At 39.1% G+C, this 25,760-nt stretch overlaps 1 protein-coding gene across 8 annotated transcripts in view; it reads right to left on the minus strand.

Annotated features, from left to right (window-relative positions):
• The window catches only part of ABLIM2 (actin binding LIM protein family member 2), a 130,460-nt gene that overhangs the window by 52,252 nt on the left and 52,448 nt on the right, over positions 1–25,760 (minus strand). For all 8 annotated transcript variants that reach the window (XM_039728840.1, XM_039728838.1, XM_039728839.1 and 5 more), the window contains exons 4-6: positions 20,190–20,305; positions 16,375–16,501; positions 13,762–13,855 (exon numbers count right to left, since the gene is read on the minus strand). In XM_039728840.1, coding sequence (XP_039584774.1) covers positions 13,762–13,855; positions 16,375–16,501; positions 20,190–20,305 — 337 coding nt within the window. The remainder of the gene's footprint in view (positions 1–13,761; positions 13,856–16,374; positions 16,502–20,189; positions 20,306–25,760) is intronic.

Raw genomic sequence — 25,760 nt, forward strand, 5'->3', positions numbered from 1 at the left:
CTCACTCTTTTTATGTTAACATTTGTGCAGATTTCAGACTGATTTTTGGAATTTTAGACAAGGAAGATGGTCACTACTATCTAACCTTAAAAGTACCAGACCACAAAGTATCAGTATTGAGCTTAAACTTCTGGTTTAAAATTGCTTGCCCTAGTGCAGATGTTTAAGCACAGAAGAGTATTTAATTATCACCAGACAACTTATGTTTGGCATATCAAATTTAAAAGAAACACAATTTCCCTTGGAAGTGCACCCGCATTGCTAATGGAATGCATAACCTCAATAACTCAACTGATTTAGCACAGATGATACATCTCAGGCTAACATTCTCTAAGGGAATTAAATTACTTCTTTGCTAAAATAAACTGCCAGGACAGATTCTCAGATAACCTGGATGCATCACAAAACAAAGTCTATTTCCCTAAATTTAACAGTACAGTCAAATATATAATTTTCATGCACTTAGTGAATTCACTTGCACAGTCAGTAATATCAACTAGGTATAGAATGGCACAGAAAAACCTCTTTTATAACACAGACACAACTGTAACAGAAAAATTAGGGGAGGAATATACAGTGATCACACCAGGAGAACTCCAATGATTTTGCATAAGAGTCTCTGAATTAAAATGGCACAAACTCAAAAATTTTCATGTAAGTCTAAGTGCTGACAGTGACTTTTGTCACCCCTTTAATTTTTTTTCATTCTGTCCTTCTTCTATCAAAGCACAGAAGATAAGACATAGCAGACACTTCAACACTTGAAAGTATTAAAAAAAGACCACACCTTATTTCTGAATAAGAGATGCTAGTTGAACCTGAGGTTAGGCAGCTGATGCAGGAATTAACTAACAGTATCTATTGATAGGTATATGCAGTTACCCTGATTAGATATCACAGATTATATTCAAACCTAGGGCCTGAGTCTGAATCATAGAGTCCCTGGGGTAAATGCCAAGGAGGCTTTCACTAGTGCCCCTTTCTCCTGTCCCTTAAATTTCAGGGGCTTGGTCTCATAGATGAACAACTGGTTCCAGCAGAACCCAGCTATTTTATAAGCTTAGGGCAGCAAATATTGTAGAGTTTTGGTTTAGTTTAATAAAGACCTCATCATTTTTTCCCCTCTTGCTTATATTGATGTGAGGTAGTTCAATGCAGCAAACAAATTCCTAACCATATGGTTACTTCTTCTTTGCACAGTTTGAAAGCTTACTTTGACAGATTGTTGTCTCAGTGTTTAATAAAACACCAACACACTCACAGCACAGAAGAAGCAACATACTCATCTCTGAGAGATCTCTTATGGTCCAAGTGATATTTTCTAAAAAACCTCCTCAATATCCTACATTTGCTTCAAGACTGCACCAGGTCTTTGTGCTCAGGAATCCAGGTGAGAAGATAGTATTATTGTGAAGATCAATTTGAAGACTAATTTTCAGCTGAGATTACCTCAAACCTGAATAGCAAAGTGTGTCCTTAGTAATAACACAGTACATTACCAACAATTTAATTTTTCTCCAACTGACCATGAACCAGCTTCCCACAATCACCAAGTTGCACTCTTAGTGTGCAATTTAAATTGAGTCAAAACAGTCCTCAACACTCTGAGATAAAGTGTTATGAGTTGCTTCTTTCCCTTTAGGTAAAACAGACCCCTTCGAATGTGAAGTCTCCTCTGCAGAGAAGGAGACTGAGCAACATGAGGAATGATGTTGATCTGGACTGATTAACATGAGGAATGTTTTAAGAGGGGAGCCACAGACCTCCTGCAGTCCTTGCCCTGAGCACAGGGAGCATCTCAGTGTTGAAACCTGTCCCACAGCACATTGTCAGACAAACTCATCTTCCCTTAAAGCAGGACCAGAGAGCTCTGCAATAAATTAGATACAACCATCTTTTCTCATTTCTCATTACTCGAGGGCTTGAACTAAATAAAAGGAGAATAAAGCTGATGTGAGAAATGTGAATCACATCCTTCAAAGCACAATTTGGAGACAGTAAGGGGTGTTACTTGAAAGTCTTCAGAATAGTATAGTCACCAGGCCTGGAAAACATGCAGCACTAGCACTACTGGACTAGTTCATACCAAAAGGAATAACCTTAACTAGTTAAGTTTGAGTTTTAAATTAGCTGTCATCACCCAGGAAAAGTATATTACATTACTGCAGACAGCTCAGCAAAAAACTCTGCTCATTTTCTGGCTATGGCTGCAGTAAGTGATGAAGTGGTAGAATATATAAAAGATGATATGCACAATAACTGTAACTCTACCACAATGACATTGCTTGTCTGGTTTCTCATGCTGTTTCTAGAAGTTTGATTGATGTAATTTTTTCACTGCAGTTGATGAGCGACAATTGCTTATGGATTGACACACGAGAAATTGAGCAGCCTAAAGCTCAGAGTGTGAGCTGAGTCCTGGAAGGAAGACTCAAGATTTCTGATGTCTGATTCATCACTGAAGACTAAGTACATCCTCATTGTATTACTCAATGACAAAATTAGTAAAGGGGAAATATAAAGTACAGAAAATCGTTTAATATACTAGATAAACTTACAAATATCTAATTATTTCCCTGAGAATGAAAAGCTATCAGTAAACTTTTTCCTGTGAAAATGAAAGCTAGTAACAAAAAAAATATAATCTATCTTGTTATCAAAATGCATAGGGGTAATTGACATCTGTTATTGCAGGGAGTAAAGAGTTTGTGGAAGTGACAAAAGGTCAGATAGCTGCAATGATTCAATCATATCAAAGCATATTTTCCATTTTGAGTGTATAATACAATATAGTTGCTACAATAGTTTCTCATTACCACTAAGTGTTGTCTATTGAAGTAGATACAAATCCTGCCAACCTCATACTCTAAAATCCCCAAATCAAGTCCTAACTGTACCCTGCCCTGAACAGAAATAATGAAAAACAGCTCACAAAACACTGAGCCGATGGGTATGCCAAGGCATGGTGCAGATGCCTGACCCATAAACAAAGCCCACAGAAGACTGGGATAAAGCATTCTTAGTTAAAAGCTTTTCACATGGAACAAATTTGTTGGAGAGTTGTGTCATCACCAGACAACCACCTGTCCAAGCAAAGGGAAAGAATAAAGCACAAAACCACTGACAGTCAATAAGCCTTCCCATCAGGCAGCTTCTCAACCTGAAATGAAGTATTAAAGATCTTATAGAAGACTTGACTTCTGTTGCTTTTTTAAGTGGAGGGAAGCTACAGTTTTTATGGGATGGGAAGGGGAAAAATATCTAGGCAATGTAGGGATGAGTGAAAGTGTAAAACTTCGATTAGACAATAAATTCTTCTCTTTTGTATATTTTGTCTGCATTTCCTTAGTAATGTATATTCACATGGACATTCCCATTTGTTCATTAAAGAACACTGATATTCCTTCAGGTAAACTTCATAGTACAGGCAACAGAAATAAAATTCACTTTAATCCAGGAAGTGTGCAAGTGATCACAGAATGATAGAATAATTCATCTAATCCAACCTCCTGATCAAAGCAAGGTTGATACTCAATTCAAATCAGTCTGCCCGGGAATATTTTCAGTTGAATACTGAAAACCTTCATAGATGGACGCTGCACAACCTCTGAGAATATTGCTCTAATGGACAGTAGTTATTCTCAGTTATTCATAGTGATTTTTTTTCTTTTTATCCAGTCAGAACCTTCCTGCTATATGACAGTTTGACATTTGTGACAGTTGTCCCCTGCCCTCCCACCAGGTGCCTCAGTAAGGTGCTTGTTTACACATATTCAAGGGCCTCCTCACAGGTATGGGAACACCACAGTTAGGTCCCATTAAAGCCATAATTTTCCTAGGCTGAACAAGTTCAGCTCCCTGAGCATCTCCTCAGGATACATGCTCCAGCCCCTCAACTATCATGGTTGTCCTCCACCAAATTCACTTTGCTAGTTCTTGCACTCTGTGGAAGACTTCCTCAAAATCTGCTGGCTCTGTTCTGCTCCCATTATCTATCACTTTAAACTGCTTCATTATCTATAATTTTAAACTCAGCATTGAGGAGCATGTACTTTCACTTGGAATAGTTTTTTCAGAGGATATAAATAAAAAAAGTGGAAAATCACTGAACTTCTTTAATGGATATTTAATTCATCCTGTTTATACTTCTTTATTCATTCCCCAAATGACTGTTTTTATTAAGGTATTAGGCCATTATGTGAATGAATTGTGCTTTTTCTTAGGTGCCAGGAATGTACAGGAAACTGATAATGAACCACAGGTATAAAAAGGAACTCCACATATTTATCTTCATGAAATTTAATAACGTTTTTGAATGAGATACAGCATTTTGTTGTTAAATCAGTCACTGCATTGATTTACAAAGGCAAATTCTCAATTTCTGTAAGTAAATGCAGTTCCCCAACTTTGGCTGAGATAAGGTTTTAATTCCTGCTCCCAGAACTACATTAGATATCTAATAACTCTCTGACCTAACAGAGCTGGCTTAGAAAATAGCAAACAGAACTGGCTTAGAAAATGTTCCTATCAAGTTATTCCACCAATGAGGCAAACCCAGTCAGGAGTTGTTCTTGCTTATTCCCACATTTTAATACAACCCTCCTGCTTCTGGCCAGCACTTCCACCCACATTGCACAGGGTGCATTTAATCCAAAAGGCTGTGCAAAATCTAGGGCTCAGATGTTTCTCTCAGGAGTACCATGAGAAGGGGCACAGCACTGCACCAGCAAGTGTTATCAATGGATGCACACACTGATAACTCTGCCACTGCATCCACATTGTGGCATATTACAAGGACTATATTGGCTTCCATAAACTGAATTCTAAAGGTATATTCAAATTAGAGTGATGCTATTCAGAGGATACCCTTTGTGCTTGGAATATAACACCCTGCTCAGTTAACAGCTTTAAGTGGAATCACATAAAATCTCCACTCACATTTCCAGCAGAGACAGAGTTTAGCATATGCAACAGAAGGACTCAAAGAATTACTCAGTAATAGTTGTACACAGTAATGGTGAAGTTAGTAAACAGCTGTCACATCATCTACTGGGTTTGAAGGGACAGGCAACATTGTCAAGGCAGAGGTATTTGGCAAAATATCTATTGTTTATGTCATACAACAGCGTTAAGGAGAAAAAAAAGTGTGAGAGCCAGAAGTTAAAGACATAATTCTGTGGAGAAAAGCTCTCACTAATTCTCTTAGTCACAGTGGACCTGACTCACCACTGACTCACTCCAACAGCGTGCCAGAGCAAATGAACCGTTTTCATCAGGATTTACACCACTGTAAATGCAGTGTAATGTTTTATATCAATCATTCCCTAATCTTCTCCATACTGGATTCATTTATCATCCCACTGGATGCCAAGAAACAGTCACATGAAATGTTCACTACACACACCTGCAGCATTACCTACAGCTTCAGCAATCTCCCATGTACAGTTCTTTCATGTTGTCTTGGTTCTGGCTGATCCTGCTGTGCTTTGCAGAGCCTTGAGAATTCCCACCCACATTTGAATCATTTTAATTGCTTCCCACACACTCTTTATTCTTCCAGGTATAAGGTGCAAATCAAATGTACCAACAGGAACATTTATCTCAGAATGGTAACAACTTACTATAAAACTGGACTCGCAGAAGAAGACGTTTCTAATGGTTGTGGGAGAAAATAAAATGAAAGTAATTAAAAAAACATAAAGGGGATAACTGAGAAAAACTAAATAATAGAAGGAAAACTAGCACTATTACAACTGTAATCTCATTCTGTGACATCTCCAAACGAGTTCTGGCTCAGGAGCAAATTCAGCCCTGCCAAAATCAGATAAAATCTGGAAAAGGACAACAGTGTTGTTTTTTTTTTTTCTACAGAATTTGGTAAATGTTCTTGTAAATCAAAATGGTCTGTCATACCTAAAACCACTGATTTTGCACTCAGTTGTTTCTTCTATGGAGTGAGTGATTTGCCTCTTTTGTCTTTTTCTTCTCAGCTTTGCAATTTTTCTTGCCACCCACTGAGACTGGAAGAGGCTTCTGTTTTCCATCTGCTCAACAAATCTCCTTTATTTCCTTTCCTTTCCCACTCCTTAAAACCCACCTAGGGGCCAAGACAAGCTGCAGCTGGCTCTCACTTATGCCAACTCTTGATAGGAGAGAGGGAGTGAAGAAGGAGAAAGATGACTTGCAGACATATTCCCCTTAATTTTCAACTTTGCAGCTGTGTATTTAGCACACCCACTTCAGATGGGAAGAATGAAGCTCGACCAACACTGAACAGCCCTGGAGAAACAACCCAAGTTATCAGAGGAAGCCAGCACAGCTCTTTTCAAGCTGAATGTGGTGATCTGGGCTCTAAACTTCTCAGAACAGAAGCTGTGTCTCAGTCTGTGCCTGAGTAAGGAGTTCTATTCTGGACCACTAGATTTACCTAGGAGTGGAAATGCTGCTGTTACATGCAGAACTGACATTAATAATCCTTCCTGAAAGTAGGTAGTTTCCACTTTCAGACCTAATCTACATATTTCCAGTTCAATGTACTATTCAGCAGTTCTTACTTTGGGGAGGGGAAAAAGAAATGCTGAAGTTTAACAGGATGAAAAAATCTTAAAGCTACAATAAATGAGTCACAGGCTGCTCCCCTGCTATTAGCTGACAAGCTGTTTTCACATGGGCCAGAGCATCCTGGAGATACTTCACCAACAAAAGGAACCTGCCACTGAGTGTCCTCACTGCTGCATCACTGCCATGGTTACAGGACAGAGCTGGAGGCAGGGCTTGTGCAACAACAGCATTCCCCTGATGTGGGTCTGAGGACCACCAGGAATGAAAGAATACACAAAATAATTGGATGAGGGACTGAAGACACCCATGAGGTGCAAGGTTTCACAGTGTGAGAACACCCAAATGGCAAAGTGGGATGTTAATGCATCACCACAGCAACACATGGCTTAGGGAGGCAGTGGAGCTACAGACTGTGCTGCTGGGGTCTGAGGCTCAGCAGGTATCAGGGTGACCACTGGAATCACTCCTTTGATCCTTTCAGTCAATTCAGAATATTTAAGACTGGTACTACTAACTGGTACTACATTTTTGTGAGGAAAGGCAATGGGCACCACAAGTCTGCCAGGCTCAAAAATCAAACTGTGCACTGAAACTAACACATACAAACCCACACAAGCACAAATGCACGACTGAGGACTTTCCCCACACATGTGGGAGGAATTCTCAACAGAAAAGCAAATAAGCAGCTGAGAAAAGAAATAAAAAACCCTCACAAAACCTGGAATAGTCATTCTTCTGTATCAATCAGCTTCCCTCAAATCCTAAACTTTTTTTGTTTTTCAGCAATAGTTTGCAGAACCCCCTTCCTTTGGTAAAAATATAAGTTTTAAGCTATCATCAAATGGCACTCAGTGCTCTTCAATAAACCTAACAAATTATGTACAGGGTAAAAGCTGTGCAAAGAGTTTGGTTTAATGTATAGTTTTCTCCTGACACATTAACAATTTGTGAGTTTTTAGCAGTTCAGACAGTAAAGACAGATAGGCGTAGTTGTGTATTTCTGGAGAGAAGAGGTGGCTAAAAAGGGTAAGGCTGAAAGTGGGAGAGAGATGAGGCAAATTCATCTAGACCAATATAACTGGGCTACAGAAAAAGCTAAAAGATAAGGAAAAAAAGCATTTGCATTGCTATCTATCTGCTTGCTGATAGTATTTTTAACCATGCCTGTTTTAAAGCAGAAAGTCTAGATCAACTGTCAACGCTTACCCAGCCAAACTCAGATAAATGCACTGATGATTAACCTGCCTTGCAAGCCAGCAGCCCCAGATAAATGCAAGTGGCATCAAACCAGAGACCATTCCCAAGCTGCAGAATGCCTTGCATCTCAGCAAACATTATGCACTGAAAGGGCTAGTTAACGTTTCCTACCTTAGATGGTCTCCTTTTGCAAAAGCTAATGCTGATTTATTTAGATTTGTCTTTCCAACAGTTTCCTTTCTTCTCTGTTGAAGGGAGAGAAGCGCAGAGAGCAGTTCCTACCGAAGGTAGCACTGACACTTGGATCCTTCTGCTGCTCTGAGAGCCCTCCCGAGGCTGCCCGTGCTCAGGGAACCCTTTGCTCCTACGACAGAGCTGCCTTTATTCCATGTCTCACTATAATGCCTATATAATAAGCTGCTCAAGCACCTTTCACACATCACTAGGTCCTGTTGTTAATGAAACAGCAGGGCAACAGACATTGCAGAACGAACCATTCTTCCACACTGCGGGCAGAAATTTGTACTCCCTGCTGTAGAGAATTAGTATTGTCTCCCTGCTATACTGAGACTCTTGCAAAGGGAAAGGCAATCGATTTACAAAGTAGGTATGGCTGCAAACAAAATCAGCTCAACCCCAGGGCAAGGCAAAAAACTAACTATGAAAAATAAGATTCATGTTTTAATTAGTAAGTCACTGTGACTTTGTCATAAGTGACATTTAATTGACATATAAATTATTGACATTTCTAGTCTCATTCCTGCCTGGTGCCCACTGCATTTGTTCCCTTATTTCAAAACAACATATGGTTATGATTAATAGATTTTAAGAACATATATTGATTATGTTTTTCTAGACATTTACACATACATATAAACAAGTAAAATGCTAAATCCCTTCTCCCACATTTACTGAGTGCCACACTGCTGTGTTAGGATGTCAGATACCAAACATAAAGATGGTTCCAACTGCTGTGATTTTCAACAGCACTTGTAAGCCACATTTACAGCAGAGTCTTGTAGCTGTGAATCATGGGACAGTTGTAGATAAAACTGAGTGCTGAAAATACCCCTGAGGGGTTTTTGGATACTGATTGCTGTTGCCTATCCATGCAAATGTGAGCCCCTCACAGCCTATATTGGGTTTGCCATTAAAACATCCCCAGAAGGTTATCTCTGGATATGGAGGCTTCCTCTAACAATGGAGGAAACCACCAGCTGAAAAAGCAGATGAGGAGAGACCCTCCCCACAAAGTAGTGTTTCTATATCTGGCTATGGGCTGACAGTGTTAGAGAACTCACAGAAGAAATTGGCACCAGTGTGGGATATCACGAAAGCACTTTCTTTAGAAATGGTGGAAGAGTTACTGTCACTGCACAAGATAGTGCTGAGTCACTGTCTGGAGTACAGTGCTCATCCTTGCTGAGAGAAGGTGGCTCCAGTCAGGAACCACAGTGAGAAGGTCCAGCATCACCAGAAAAGCCTGGAGCTAGCTGTACCAGCAGAGGAGAATTGGGATCACTCAGTCTTGTAAAATGAAAGTTGAGAGGAACTAAGACCACTCTCTATAAATTCTCCTTATAGTTCATCAACTGGAGAGGAAAACAAACAAAAAAAAAGGCTAAAAATCAATCTTATCCAAAGCATTTTAAACTCTTTTAATGTGGACCACTTTAAAATAGGGAGATGCTTGAACTGAGATGATGTTTCTAAGTATCAGATGTTAAGGAAACCCAGACATGCCTCCCAGGAGAGGACAAGGAGGAATCATTGGCTGTCACACAGCTTTGTCATGAACCTCAACAGCTTTCCAAACCTTTTACACAACCTGCTATGTGGGAAGGACCGAGAGACAGACTACACATCTCTGCCTCCCCCAGCAAAATGCAGCTAAAAGACTGATTAAAAATGAGGAAACAAATGGAAAGTGTTTTCTTGAATGAAAGGGGTTTAAAGCTCGCTCTGTATTATCATAAGATATACAGTAATATTATTTTAAAAATACAATTACATTTTTTAAGGATATGCTCTTTAGCACAAGTTAAAATTTCAACTAATAAATTACTGCTTGTAACAGAAAAAAAGAGAAAAATATTTTTAGTGCTAAGTGCAGAGGAATAGATTGCAACATGACAGAAGGGAAATGGCTGGTCATAAAAATCCATGGCTTGTTATTTTAAAATGTGTGTTACTGCATGATGCTAACTATTGCAGGATTGGCAGCAGAGATACAGCATAAGCACTGAAGTCAGCCCTTTCTTTCCCTAGAGGTTTTCAGTCACTGCATTTTAAGTCAAACTACAAAAGTAAATTCCAGCAACTTCCTGCTCCTCACTAAACTTGGCAGGTTTATCAATATATATGGTCAGGGATAAGAAAACAACTTCTAGGAGAGGATTGATTTGCATTTAAGTGTTCTGTATGCATCACAAACAAAGCAAATCTTGCCCATAAATGCACTGGTGGGTGGGGTTAAAAAAAAAAAAAACCAAACACAAAAAAAACCCCAGCAAAATAATAGCTTTTAAAAGTAATAAAATTTATCATCTCCATAAATGAACTGCTCAATCCCTTTTATAGCTTTTCCAGTACAAGTTCCCTGGGTGAGTGGGTGCAAGCCAAGGTGGACTGGAGGGGAAGAAAGAAACTAGAAAGGAATTATAAACAAAGCTATCCTGTGTCTAAGCCCATTTACTACATCGAATGAATCTGGCCCTCAGAAAATGGGCTGAGAGAAGAATTTAGGTAACTAAATCATCTTTGTATTTGGCTGACAACCTAAAAAAACTCCCATATTTTATAACTTATCAGTAACTCACACTAGCTGACGCTCCCTTCCTTTCTGCTGAATAAACACTCAAAATGAACAAGTGTTGGAAAGGGAGACAATATTATAAAATCTGATCACAGAATAACGTTGGAAGCAGCTGTCCTCCTGACATTATCACAGAAATCAGAGATGGAAAAAATCCTATTAGGTCATATAGTCCCTCCCTTTGTCATTGCAGGACTGTTCCCTAACATAGATTTTCCAGTGCCTTGTCCAATCTTGTTACAAGACTTTCAAAGTGATTGTTTCCAGCAGTTCCCTTGGGAGAGCATTCCCCTGCCTAATAAGTATTGCTGTAAATACTTCCCCCCAGTTTAAGAGCAATTTGCCCCATTATCTCTGTGTTTCTCCAGATAATATTCAAGATGGTAAAAAGAAATACTGATGTTTTGAAAAATGTGTCAATATTCCAGACAACTCCACTAATAATACATGCTACAACAAAGAACAGGCATTGCTACCCTGTATTTTCTCTGTCCTCCTGACCAGGAGATACATCAATTAGCCTGCTAGTGACAAACAGACATAGAGTTTGATACCAAAAGCAGAGAGAGAAAAGATTAGCCCAGCTCCAAGCCTTTAGAATAAATCCATCTGCTGTACACAAACAACCAATGCCTTAACCACGTTAGCCACGCTCTCTGTGTCCTTTCAAATCTGTTCGCTCAGACCAAGACTTTTTGTTTGGCTTCCTACTGAAACAAGGTGTGTGCATTGCCTCCTCATCCAGCTGCTCCACACTGAAACTCGATGGCTGTTTTAAGTGATCCCTTACAGAGCTCCAAAGACTCATGGAAATGCAGGCTGATCACCATGGGAGAAGGCTCACAGTGTGAGTCACCACTTGTGAACAGGCAGCAGGCACATACAGAGAGCTCTTGAGATGGGTCATGGAAAAACAGAGGGGATGGAGCAGATATCTTGGGAGATGTCATAAGGAACAGGACACAGTGTGACAGCAGAATGCTGGGACATGTGACATGCACCCATGTTCAAGCTTCATTAGCTTTGTTTCACACAAACCAACAAATTGTTTTGTACAGTTCTATAGAAAAAAATTTACAGATCATAAAATGTCCAGGTTGTTCCAACAAGTGTCCAGACGTGAAATGTCATTGTATTGCCATTTCCTGCTCCATTCTAAACTCAACCTATGTTTCCTGTTTCACAATGATATATCTGTGCTTTTACAGATGCTGAAAGTTCTTTCTCTTCTATTTTTTTAAAGGTTTTGGTATCTTGCATCTGTATTTCTTCCACAGTTAAGTGCCACAGAGCAATGGAAGTAGTTCCCAGCCTGAACCAGTACCAAAGCAAGATGAGGATCAGTGGTACAGAGTTGTTCTTAGAGAAACACTGGGGAATGGAGAGGAGAGGGAGACATGCACACACTGACCAAAACCATCATATGTCATCTGTCATGGTAGAATTCCTACAACAGCTTTCAAAAATTAGCTTTTCCCAAGTTTGTTACTGGCCCATCTACAATAAAAACAAGGAACTGTCTTCCTATTCAGTACACTCTCACCAAGCAGTCAGAAGAACCAACTACAGACACATGTGCTCCCAGGTCCCACAAATCACACTTGGTACTGTTACTACGCAGATCTTTAAGGCTTTTTCTTTTTATTACCCATAGAGACAGTAAGGACCCAGCTCTTAATCACATCACACCACATAGAATCAACTTCTGACAGTCACATGTGCTCCCAGGTCCCACAAAACACACTTGGTACTGTTACTATGAAGATCTTTAAGGCTTTCTTTTTCTTTTTATTAGAGACAGTAAGGACCCAGCTCTTAATCACATCACACCACATGCTATTGTTTAACCATATTGCAGGTAAAATATTACCACATAAAAAGAGCATTCTTGCACATATTTCAAGGCAAGAACCAGGACAGAAAAACACAATATTGTGAAGCCAAGAGTCAGTACAGAAACTGGAGCTTCTGTTCTTCTCCTATCTCAGTACTAATCACTCCTTGTAAACTGCTCTGAGTAAGTGCACTCCAAATTTGCCACAGCTTTAACTCTTCACTCTGCATTCATCTCTCTTAATTACCTTCACTTTCAAATCTCACCCCCTTTCACTCCCTTTCATTCAGTGTCAATGCTTGATGCCTCTGAAAACATATAACAGCTTCCACAGGTCACCTTTTACATTTTTGAAGGTTTTAAGATGTTTTCTTTTGTTTTGCCTCTTCCAGTTGAGACAATTGTGTACAAAAAGTGAGAAAACTGTCTTTATACTCCTTCAAATTCCCTTTTAGAAATCTCCTTTCAGAGAGATCTGTAACAACATTTGTTAATGGAAAAGTCTCTCATGCCTATGCTAACACCATATCATCCTATCCAATACAGATTCCATCTAGTATGGATACTTGCTCATCAGTTCCTAACAAGTTGTAATCGTCCACCTCTTGGACAGGTAAGTCTTTGTGTGACTCCAAGCAGATCTTTCTCTGGTGGAAGCCCTTTGGGATTTCTCCAAGCCTTCTTAGCTGATGAAGAGAAAAGAGTGAACTGAGCAACTCTTCCTAACTCCAGTACTGCTTGGACTTCACAGAGAAAAGGAGAAAGAAAAAGTAGATAATCCATGACACTGACATGGTGTCAATACACTTAGATCCAAGGATAAATTTTATTCTGATCAAAGGAATATATTCATTTTGTGACACTGGGTCAGTTATATGGAAATTTTTGCATAACACATAAACATACCCCTACACTAAACAACTTCCTGCTTAGAACAAGTGCAAAAAAATCTGCCACACAGTTCATTTCTGGTTGCAAAAACACAGTTCAAACAATTCATTTTACTTTTCAACAGCTTCACTCCACCTCTGGGGTACACAAAACAGAATCAAAAAAAGCAGAAATTTCAACTGAGTTTAATGCAAGTTTTAAAATGTGCCTGATAACACATTCATTTATTACTTCTGCTGCCTGAACACTCCCTAGTGCCATAAATATCCATTTAGGGAGTTTGTGCATTACCAAATCATTAACAGAAGAAACAAAAAACCTGATTACAGAAAAAGTTCCTGGTATTCAATAAAAGTATCATTAAGCTGTTGCATTAACACTCGTTTGTGAGCACAGGACTAAAACCAAAAGAGCCAGTTTTTTGTACACTTTGAGATGTGCTTGAATGAGAGGTTCTCCTTACCTCGAGCACCCTTCCTGTGATGTACTTTTCACAGTTGTCACACCTGATCCCAAACTTGGCGTGGTAGTCTGTTTCGCAGTACGGAACCCCATCCCTAGGGAAGAGCAACAGGCTGTACAGATGCTGCTTTATGTAAGCTTACAGTTCACTGAGAGATGATGCATCCAAAATTTGTCAATGTTTCAACACTTCATTGGGTATTTATGGGTTTTCCTGCCTCCCTCGTAGTCATTAATATTGTAAAAAGCTGAATAGTAATGAACAACTATTTTGGACCACTTTTCTCCTTTGTTGCTAAACTCAGCCATCAGCCTTGTAATAACACTCAGTCTCTGAAACCCTCACACCACCTGTTTATTCATGTTACCCATTAACATCTTTCACATGTTTCCCTCCTCTGGAAAGACAGCTATTTCTACATATTATTCTTCCCTCTTATCATCTAATTTATCCAAATGATGTATCATCTGATATATGTGTTACCTAATCCTTTAGCTGAGACTGCAGAGAGCAATTTCTCAAATAACTTGTCTGTAAACCAAGTTTTGATAAACATTTAAATCTACTGGGACTCTTGACTGGACTAGCTTAAAGACAGTCATGGATCAAACAACTTGGGAATTGCTCCACAGAAGCCAGCAATGACTCCAAGAACTCAGCCTGAGCAGCAGTGTGTTCATGCATGATGTAAGCAGCTATTTCACCACCACCAGTGAGTTAAGATACAATTTAGAGATATGAAGAAAAAAACTGGAGTCTCAGCTTTTATTTTAAAGCATCAAGACCAGAACATTTGGACTATTGCCCTGACAAGAACCTGTTAATTTTACATTTTACTATTTTACTAAATTGCACATGTAGATCATTAAACTGATGAATGAAAACAAATTGCTGTAAGAAGAAACTGGAGACTCTTCCCATGCTTCAAAGTTCAAGTTAAACATAGTTAAACATGCTTTGTTTGTTATACTAAAACAGCCCATGATCAGACAGATTTATCAGCACAGGCATAATTTTATCAGACATTTCCTTGGAGAAACATAGAAATTAATTTTATAGCCTGGAAGTTGGATTTCTTAGAGGCTAACCTAGAAGTTATCACAATAATTAACTGAATTAATCAAAGACAGGATGTTTCCTCTCTTGAGTTATTTTGTTTGGCATTTAGCCTTTTTAAAAAGGCAATTTTGCAGTAATTATATCTTTACAATTTATGGGGGGGTTATATTCAATAACAAACAAAAAAACCACTGCACTAAATTATAGCAGACTATATCTATATAGCCCAACATTGAAACAATGCAAAACTTTATTTAAGAACACTCTTTTAATAAATATTGTTCTCCAGTGCAAGCTGTGAAATTAAATGTTGTATTAATCAAAATCCAAAGAATTGTTGAAAGTCAGTGGGGACATGAGCTCTGAAACGCCATCTCTGTGGGCACTGATGACTGAGTTACTTTGTTGTTTAAGAAAATTTTAACATAACACACTTCTCTGAAGCAGAAATTAATCCCAGGTGCCTTGTCCAGTGAAAGGCCTTCATGTCACTGGCCTGATCCAAGTGTTGACATGGGACGTGGTCTGTGTGTGTGCTTTGTGCTGTTTCTCAGTGCTGTCATCACATTCAGTCCAAAGCTGACAGCATGAGGGTCTGGAGCTGCACAAAAGCATGGCATGTACATCCTTAATGAACTTCTGGCTAACATTTCTTTTTATGTAATGCATACAGAAAGAACAGTCCCTGCTTGTTTACGTTACAGCATCACAGAGAGCAAAAGCATAGGTAACTAAGGGCAAACATTTGGGTCTTGGAAACATATTCCACCTGCTGTCTCTTTGTAGCATATCTACTTTGTCAAGTCCCATTCCAGGTAAATGGAAAAATGTAACTTCTACTTTTTGCCATTTCATTTTTTAAAATTCAATTTAGGTAGTAATTTAGCCAATATTCTCTAATATCTTATATATTTTTGAATATATATATATATAAAGGTAATGCAATATGCATTTATATATTACATTACTTAATTATATTATTATAAAATATATGATATTTCTATATTATGCATTACCTTTATAACTTTACAATGCAAATAAATACAATGATAAATTAATTATTTAGCATTAAAAGAATGCTCAAAAGAGGTGAATTACTTCTACTCTTTGCCATTTCATTTTTTAAAATACAATTTAGGTAGTAATTTAGCCAATAATCTCTAATATCTTATATATTTTTAATATATATATATATATAAAGGTAATGCAATATGCATTTATATATTACATTACTTAATTATATTATTGTTATATATATATATTATATTTCTATATTATGCATTACCTTTATAACTTTACAATGCAAATAAATACAATGATAAATTAATTATTTAGCATTAAAAGAATGCTCAAAAGAGGTGAAAATACTCCTCTACTTACTTGCTGATATACTCTGCATTCAGCAGCTTGCCACATGTATTGCACATAAAATATATGATATTTCTATATTATGCATTACCTTTATAACTTTACAATGCAAATAAATACAATGATAAATTAATTATTTAGCATTAAAAGAATGCTCAAAAGAGGTGAAAATACTCCTCTACTTACTTGCTGATATACTCTGCATTCAGCAGCTTGCCACATGTATTGCACTTGAAACAGCCCAAATGCCAGTGTTTGTCCAAGGCGACCAAGGACTGACCATTTTTTATTTCTGAACCACAGCCCCCACAGTCTGCAAGAGAAAAACCCAAATGAGTGAATCATGTTCTTTAGGTGGTGATGCAGCAGTTGGTTACAGCAGCACAAGGATCCATCAGTGTCCCAGTACCAGCTCACGAGGGCTCCACTGCTCACTCCACTGCTCACTGATGGATGGCAAGTGTTGCTGCCCTTAGAAAGCTCTGAAATTGCTACAAGACATGCATCATTCAAAGAAAAAAGCTGATGACTTCCATTTCCTAGTGACTTAGGCTTTATTTTAATTCATTTATACTGTGTTTAAAAAAAAAAGAAGTTTTGCTGATTGATTTTTCAAGAATTGCAAAACAGCCTGGTAAAAAAATAAAAAATACAAATAACTGATTCTTCATATTAGCCTTTGCCTTTGGATCTGCAAGCTCTACTTATTTCAAAATTCTTTTGGTGACCATGAAAAAATCCAAGCTAAAATTCCGGTATGAAATGTCCTGTAACCAGTACAAACACCAATACTTAAGAGGCATTAGTGACACTTCAATATGTGGAAGTGATGGCTGTATATATATTTATTCTCCATAAAAATTTACTTATATAAAGTTTCAAGAGGTGCTAACAAAAAATACATGTAAAACATGCAGTAACTGGTAACAGAGGTTGGTCTATATTGGTTAAACAGGCTGTAGGTAAACTAGTTTTATGCCCCAGAAAGAGTAACTGAGAACAAGAGTGTCTGGGGGTTTGGTTGCCTTTCTTTTTAACAATGGTAGATTTTGACTAAGCTAGCAAAAGCCAAACCTACAATCAGTTCTGTCCTCTTCAGAGATGTTACATAGACATGGGATTTGGATCTGGTTCTCTATAACCCAAATGAACCCTCTACTACTCTACAAAGTCCATCTCTCATTCAGTCTTCACTCTACAGATTTCCTGTTTATGGATGATTTTCTTACTAAATGTTAAAATAGTAGAACATGTGGGAAAAAATGGATAAATGCCAGTGATAAATTGATTCTAGTAGCAATATCTCAGTAATCTTCTAATGCTCCATTAAACATCTTCCATCTCATGGGGAAAAATACATAGTATTTTTAGGAATTCTTCAGGTATACCAATAATTTTCTAGAGAAAAGACAAAACCTGGAAGACACTTAATCATTCAGAAATGCCAGGAGAGAAAACAAACCCATAACAATGTCTTGCATGGAAGCTAAAGCTATGCAAAAGCATTAGAAAGATTTATCTTGTTATTGAGATAGAACTCTCAACCTAGGATCTCACTAAAGCATTTAAAGTCTTCTTAAAAACTTTCTGATTTAAGACTGTATTTCATTGGTTACATGACCCTAATGAGACAGTGTAAGTGAAGTTGTAAATGTTTCATTTCTGAGCACACAATGATAAAGCATAGTTTGTATTTTCCTTTAGTGCATTTGGAATGTATTGAGGGAGCAATAATGTGTCTCTTTAATGTTACCCTCTAGAGCACCAATATCTGGAAACAAGCCTAGCACAAAACCATGTGCACTACAGATCAGAACATTTGAGTTTTGCTAATAATAAAGAACATTTGGGTGTGTGCCTGGTTTTAGTCCCTGCAGTATTCTACATATCTGTTGTTCAACTGCAATCAGAAATTTGTTTGTGATCTCCCCTGAACTGGGGATTCATCTGGAAATCTAATTTAATCCGACTGCTTGAGGGTTTATTTCACAAACTGAACACAACATCATGTGCTCAAATGGCATTCACCTTTCATCTGCTTTAAGCTTGGGTGGGCAGAAATGCAGCATTTTGTGAGCTACTTTTTTTTATTCCCAACTGCTGTTTTCTCTGTAAAGTGCCAGATAATTACAAACAAATATTGTGGTTGCTATGCCAACAGTGCCTACTGATGCATGTCCTTGTCTTCCCATCTTGGATGCAGCATCCTTTGGTGACTCAACTAATTTCAAGCAATAACTCTGCAGAACACATCAATTTGCTGCTACATGTTAATATTCTTCCTTGAGTACTCTCTCAAAATCAACACCGTCACAAGAGGTTTTCAGAGCTATTGTTTTATAAAACAAAACAAAACAGAGAGGTGGGTACTTATATAATAAAAAATTCAAGGACTCAGGCAGAAAGCAAGCATTTTACATTCTTCATTTCTTCCAAATGGAATGCATGAAGGAGGTTAGAAGCAAAAGGGGAGGATGAAAACAGAAGGACTTGTCAGAGGGGGCAGAGCTCAGTGAGTCCCCCAGAGATGTGAAATCACTGCTGAGATAAATAGGCTGGGGAAGAGCACACATGGTACACATCAGACAGTTCTGAGACAGGAACAAACCCAATGTTGCAGTGGGTCAATGTACTACTCCTCCCTTGAAAAAGTTTGCCTCAGGTCATGTTTTTGTGCACTGCTAACAAGAGTTGCTTGTTTAAAGCATTAAAGTCTTTTCCAAGAAAGCTCTTCTCAGGAGATACACCATTCACTGCTCTATGCAATGTGGGGAAAAGGCAAACTTTTATTTTCCAGGGTAAGGTTTTGCCACAGAGATGTGCTTACTCCCAGGGCTGTTTCCTCTGAGGCAAGTGGTTTGCTGATGTTTGCAGGTGTCTGTGCTCTGGGAAGGCTCAGTGAGTGACCCAAGAGAGCTGAGGAAGTGCAATGGCAAGAAAAACTCTCCAGTGTGTGTGCACAGAGAAAGGGAATGTAAATACATTAAAGGATTCTGTACCACACATAATCAAATGAACTTGTCCTGTCAGTACTCAACCAGGCTAATAATGTCCATTGTAGCCAAAGGCATTTTTCACATATGAAAGATGGCCAAGAAGGATCCATATCGAGAATGAGTGGCAAGAGAAAGCACCCCACAGAGAGGGCCAACCCATCCCCAAAAGAGAATGGCATTAGCAAGAACAATCTATAGAGCATCTCACAGAGCATTCACACAGCAGCTTCTGCTGATGAACTGTAGAAATGAGATGGTGAAAACTTCTGTGAAGAAATGTGGGGGGAAAAAGAAAATGGAAAAAAGGAGAGATTTCTCTTCAGAAGAGAAATCTTCCTACACAGGAAGATGAGCAACCCATGGGGCCCCTCCTCAGCCATGCTGAATCCAGGTTGACTAACAGTCATTAAAATTTTTTCTGTCTTTGCTGTTTAATTGAATTGCTGCTGCTGTTTAATTACATAAAGTTAGCAGTAGACTCTTAAAGCACAGCAGCACTTTATGAGCAAAAGAGCAGAGGAATGGAGTCCAGAACAACACCACCCGTCTATGATCTAGTGCAAAGAAGTTGCTGTGAAAAGAACACATTTCTTTCCCATAGTGTTTGTATCTTCTGATAGTGCAGGTCAACGTGAATGCCCCCCACTGACATTTCATACATTAAACCCCTTGCTCTGTAGTATTTAGCCATGCAGTCTGGCCACTGATATTTTCTGAAGCAATACTGGAACACTTAAAAATCATTACATCTCACCTTGGCTTTTATTTCAGATGGACTTGGACTAAATCCTCGAAAATATTAGCATCTATATTATGTTTTTCTCCAAATAATTTGATTTAGTTTATTTGAATCAAATCTTTGAGAGGTTCAATGTATTGTTAATCCTATAATAGCACCATCTGTGCTTCTTTTTTTCCAATTGCACACACTAGTGTAAAATTATGTTCTTGAAACCTGTGCAGACTAAGAAGTACTGACTGAAAAGAGCAGAAACCCGTACTTACTCCGCAGGTTCTGTACAGGGAAGGATCCAGTGCTGCTGGAAGGGGGCAGGGAGCATTTCTGGCAGATGCATTCCTTCCCATTAAAAGTTACCCGGTCACCTGCAGGGAAAGGCAACCTACAACAGCAGAAAACAAAACCAAACTGGTTAAGCCTTTATTGAAATTAAATATCTTTCTGCATAGGAACTGATGATATTCTTGCTTCTTTTTCTCTGCTTGCCCAGTTCTCATTCAGTTTTCCAGCCACTTAGAGGCTTAAATATCAAAGGGGCATATCAAACAGGCAACTTCAAATGCAGATGGTTACAGCTTGTTAGGAAAAATAATAATATCTAAAGATACAAAAACACAGTGAGCACTCAAGTCCAAATTGCTGTGTATCTAAGAAATGTAGTATTAGCCAGAGTTCATCACTAACAGGATCAGTTACAGAATGAAAATAAAATTGGCATTACAGGGAGCTAAGTAGAGGCAAATGCAGCTGCTTTTATGTTGTTAAATAGCTGCATGAGAGTGATGACTTTTATACATTAAAAATCAGCACTCATCCTCACAACTTTTATCACATCAAAGTCTTTCTCTTAATCTATGTGCTCAGAAAGCAAATGTTATTGAACTCTCAAAGGGAAAAAAACCTATCCCAGTTATAAAACCCACAGTGTCTACATTATTTGTTTTCCCTACCAAACAACAGCTCCTCTTACACTTAATTAAATCATTCCTTTTTATCAATGTTCTTAAAACAAAAGCTCTCTGCTGTGCACTTCCTTGTCTGGGCACAGAAACCACTGAGGCTTTTCCTCTAAGGGAGCCAGATGGACAAATCACTTCATATGCAGCAAAGGATGGTGAGGATTTAGAAACACATTTCACTCCACCCAAAGTTCATGTCCAACTAAATCCCTACCCAAGCTATCAAAATATGGCTTAATGGGGCACAAACATAACACACACCTTCTGCTTTGTGGTGAAGTCCATCTGACCACACTACTTCATTAACATTTCACTAAAACTCACGGCATTCTCCCACAAATGCTATCAAATTCATACCAATTGTGAGGTTGTCTCCACTACAAAGCTACACAGATACATAGTGCTAAACTTAAACATTATTTTGCTCCTAAAACTGCCTAAGAGATGCTCATTCTACACTTGAATTACACTTAAAAGAATTTTTTATTACTTAGAAAAAGAACAAAAGCAATGCTGTCCTTTGTTTCTATATAAAGTTACTAAAATATATTTGAAACCAGCTAAGTGCCATACATTTTGGACCACTCGTGATAATTTAAAAAATCATGAGGACACATGAAGTGTAAGTATGATTATCATTTTTGATATCCGATAATGAATTGTGCATTTCACCTTTTCTCTTTCTCAAGTTTTTGTAGTCAAAAAACTTCCTACCGTGTCACTCAAAGCTACAATAAGTAAAAATTCTTTATGGAAATAGCCTTTAATATTTCTTTACTCTCTGACCAACTGCATGACTCTGGTACAACAAGGTCCAACACCATGCTAGTATAGATCCAGGGGCCTAAATTTCCATCTGTTTCAAAGAGGATTTTGTACCATGAATTTTACTCACTAACCTAGCCAGAAGACAACACTGTCTCTAGCATCCTGACAGGCAGGATGTGCTGGAGCTGCACTCCAGCAAGCAAACCTGTCCTGTCTTGCAGCAGCAGCAAGCTTCTGTGTTATATATTCAAAAAAACTCCCAACACTATCTTTTTAGGTCATAACTGTTGACTGCAACAGATTTTGATACTTTTTAAAGTCAGAGATAATTCTAATACATGGAATAATAAAAGAGCTTTATGAACTCATAGAAGAGTTGAGGTTGGAAAGGACCTCTGAAGGTCATCTGGACCAACCCAAAGCTTATTCAAATAAACATACATACATTTAAATAAAATTAGTAAATGTGACACACTTCTATATAGATAATAAAAATTCATTACTAATTACCAATAACTGTCTCAAAATGGAGTGATACAATTCAAATGCTGTCCTAGTTTTCTACTGCAAACGTGAAACAAACCATTTAATTATGTTTTAATTTTAAAGAAATATTACAAAATCAAGCCTAGAACTTAGCACTACCAATTGACCTGGAAAGACACAAGCCAAGGGATTTCAATCATTCCAGAACTGAGACAAGAACTTGTATCCAATCTTCAACATGTTTTCAGGAAGACATCTCATCTTGACTTACAGATACACACAGACTTATTATAACCACTGGTAACCTGCCCCAAATTAAACCCCACAAAAGGGTTTAATTTGCACTGACACCAGCACAGAGCCACCCTGGCCTCTGTCACTCCTAAGCTGCATGCCCTGGGCAGGACAGTTCCTACAAATGTGTTTTGCCCCAGTCTCCATGGGAAGCAAAGCTGGGCTCAGCTCATGACCCAGCTGGGCTCTCATGAGATGTCTCAGTGAAAGAGAAGCACCATTTGCTGCTTTGCACCATTAACAGTCCTGGGGATGGTGACAGGCTGGAGCTGTGAGCAACTCACTGCTCTGAACAATGACTGTGACTACTGAACAATCCTGTATGCAGCATACAAGGAGCAGTAGGGAGAGCTAAGGTATATCTTATAATTACATCTTTCTGACCCAGGGATGTACCTAATAAAGATCCAGGTGGACTTCCAACTGAGCACAGAAGCCCCTCAAACAGATGCACCAAGCAGCAGCTAACGTAGAAACAGGGACTGCCCACTTTGAATTGGCTCATCTCATCATTGTCTAAGCAATCAGACAATCTAAAAGGAAATAAGTTAAAACCAGAGGAGGAGAAGAGGATTATTGACCTCCTATGGCACAAAGAACCAGGCAGATGACACCTCCAAACATGCCACAGCTCATAGGCACCACAGCAAGTCACAGAGCCTCCTTAGATGAGAGGGCACTCAGGGGGTTTCCTAGCCCATAAAAATATTGTACATGGTTTATTTTCTAAGGATTCAGTGGGTAATCACTATGCCTTTCCATTCTAATGGGACAGAGCAACATTCTCCATTCTTTATTGTTCTCCAAATATGCAAGATACTTTGTTCTAAAAAAAAAACCCAGAGCAAAGTTCCTTGGAGCTGTCCACCCCAAGGTACAGACGGACATTTCCTCCCCTCACAGGTCTGCTAAACCCATAAATAAGTCTCAAAGTTTGTTTCACTGTCTTGTTCACTGGGAATTCATACCCAAGACATTTGTAAGTTTTCCTGTACCAGCTGACCTCTCCCTTTCACAGGCAGCTCTGCTCGAGCATTTCAGTGCCAGTATGAGTGAAGGCACAACAGAAGGTGGTAACAGCCAATTAACAAGGTTTCAGTTTCTGAGCTCTGTAAGTTGTGAGCAGGACTATATATAAAATTTTAGGCTAAGAGCAGCATATCTGCCTTCAAATACAATGATATCTCACCACCAGTCACCCACTGAACACTGCTAGGTATTGCAAAAACCAGGACAGGGTTTTAATTAGCTACTTATCCTTTAATAAATATTCAGTGAGATTTTCACAGTTGGATAATCTATTTTTGAAATGAGAATTAAGAGCATTTTTAAAGCAGCTCTCTCAAATGACTTGCAGAATTTTAATACATCTATGGTTCATTTCCCAACAAATTTTGTTTTATCCACCTGCCTACAGTATTTGCAAATCCAGATAAAAATCTGGAGGTGACCAACAAAACTATACTGTAAAACATCAAATCACCATCAGCCTAATCCAGGGTAACTTGTGTGCTGATACCAAAGGTCTTGTCTTTCTCTGCACCACACCTCAATCTATGCAGCTGTGGGCAAGTCATTCAAGCTTTCTGGGAGGGACAAAAGAAAATGTTAGGGGTTTTTTTGTTTTGTTTTGTTTTGTTTTTTTTTTTTTTTCCAGAGAAGATGGTATCCCATCTATTTTTTAAATTGCTGATCTGACTCTGTGGCTGAACAGTCAACTAAATTTGATATATCAAAATTAAGAAAAGCCTGGTCAGGCTGTTGAGAGAGCAAAGCTATTCATTTCAGCAGGTAGCTGCAGTTACATCAGGTCAGGTGTAATGTCAGACAGCAACCTAAGGACCAGCAGGATCAAATTCTGCTCTAACTTGTACCTGGTACAATCACATCCCTCAAGGTGCTCCATAGGGATGTATCCCTGTGGATTAAAATGATGATACCAAGTGGACATTGAGTGCTATCTACCTTCTACACAAATTTCAGTGAGGAAAAATGCTAAATCCTGCAAGCAGCAAGGAACAGCCCCATGCACCAGTGCACCACAGGGGTTAATCAGCTGGAGAGCACAAGGAGATGTGGGGTCCCAGGGGACACCCTGTTGGACAAGAGTCATCAGTGTGTCCCTGCAGCAACCAGCCAGCCACCTGCTGGGAGGCACTGGTGTAGCCAGGAGATACAGGGTTGTGACCTTCCCTGCTGCTCATCATTTAGGAGACTGCAGCAGGCACCATCCTGGGCTCCTCAGGACAAGATTTACTGGAGGGGGATGAGGGAAGGTGGCCAGGTGCAGAGCTGCAGCACAGGACACATGGGCAGGCAGGGGCTGCAGCAGATGTAGGAGGTGCTCAAGGGAGATCGTGTTGCTGTCTAAAACTACCTGATGACACATACACAAAACTGGAACCACGCTCTGCTCAGAGGTAAAGAGTGAAAGGACAAGAAGCAGCAGGCATAAGCTGGAACAATGTCAACTCAATATAAGGAAAAAAAAATTACCATGAGCTTGTTGAATGCTGGAACACACTGTTCAGAGTCTGTTGGAAACATGTTGAAGGAATGCCATCAGCTGTCTACTGAAACTGGACTTGCTTTGAGCCAGGGGCTGGACCACAGGACCACCACAAATCCCTTCCATCCTACATTATTCTAGGGCTGCAGGGATGCTCCATATAGAACCAGAGAATCCTAGAATCACTAAGGTTGCAACAGACCTCCAAGATCATCAAGTTCCAATCTTTGACCAAACATCACCATGCTCATGTCATCACACAGTGCCATGTCTACTGATTTTGTGAACACTGCCAGAGATGGTGACCCCATCACCTCCCTGGACACCCTGTTCCGATGCTTCACCCCCTTTTCAGCAAAGAACCTTCTCCTGGTATCCAATCTGAACCTCCTAGGGCACAACACAAATACATTTCCCCCTTTCCTCCTGCTGGTTGCCTGGGAGAAGAAACCGACCCTCAGCTCACTACAACCTCCTTTCAGGCAGCTGTAGAGGGCAATAAGTACCCTCTGAGCCTCCTTTTCTCCAGATAAACAACTCCAGTATTCCCAGCTGCTCCTCACAGGACTTGCCATCCAGACCCTTCCTCTAAAGAGCAGGAGACCTAAACCTGAAGAGCAGCACACCACCATCCATTTGTTCAGGAAGAACCACATATTGATAAATGTATTTGGTTAAAATCAAAATTCCAAGAACACTCAGGCTGATTACAAAATCCTAGGCTCAAACACCCTGTAGGTTTCTACAATACCTAGCAGCATTCAGTGGGTGACTGGTTGTGAGATGAAGAGACCACTTCATGAGATGTCTTAAGAAGCACC

Source organism: Passer montanus, unplaced genomic scaffold (genome assembly GCF_014805655.1).
Source record: "Passer montanus isolate IOZ18808 unplaced genomic scaffold, ASM1480565v1 scaffold67, whole genome shotgun sequence".
In the NCBI taxonomy this organism is placed as follows: Eukaryota; Metazoa; Chordata; class Aves; order Passeriformes; family Passeridae; genus Passer; species Passer montanus.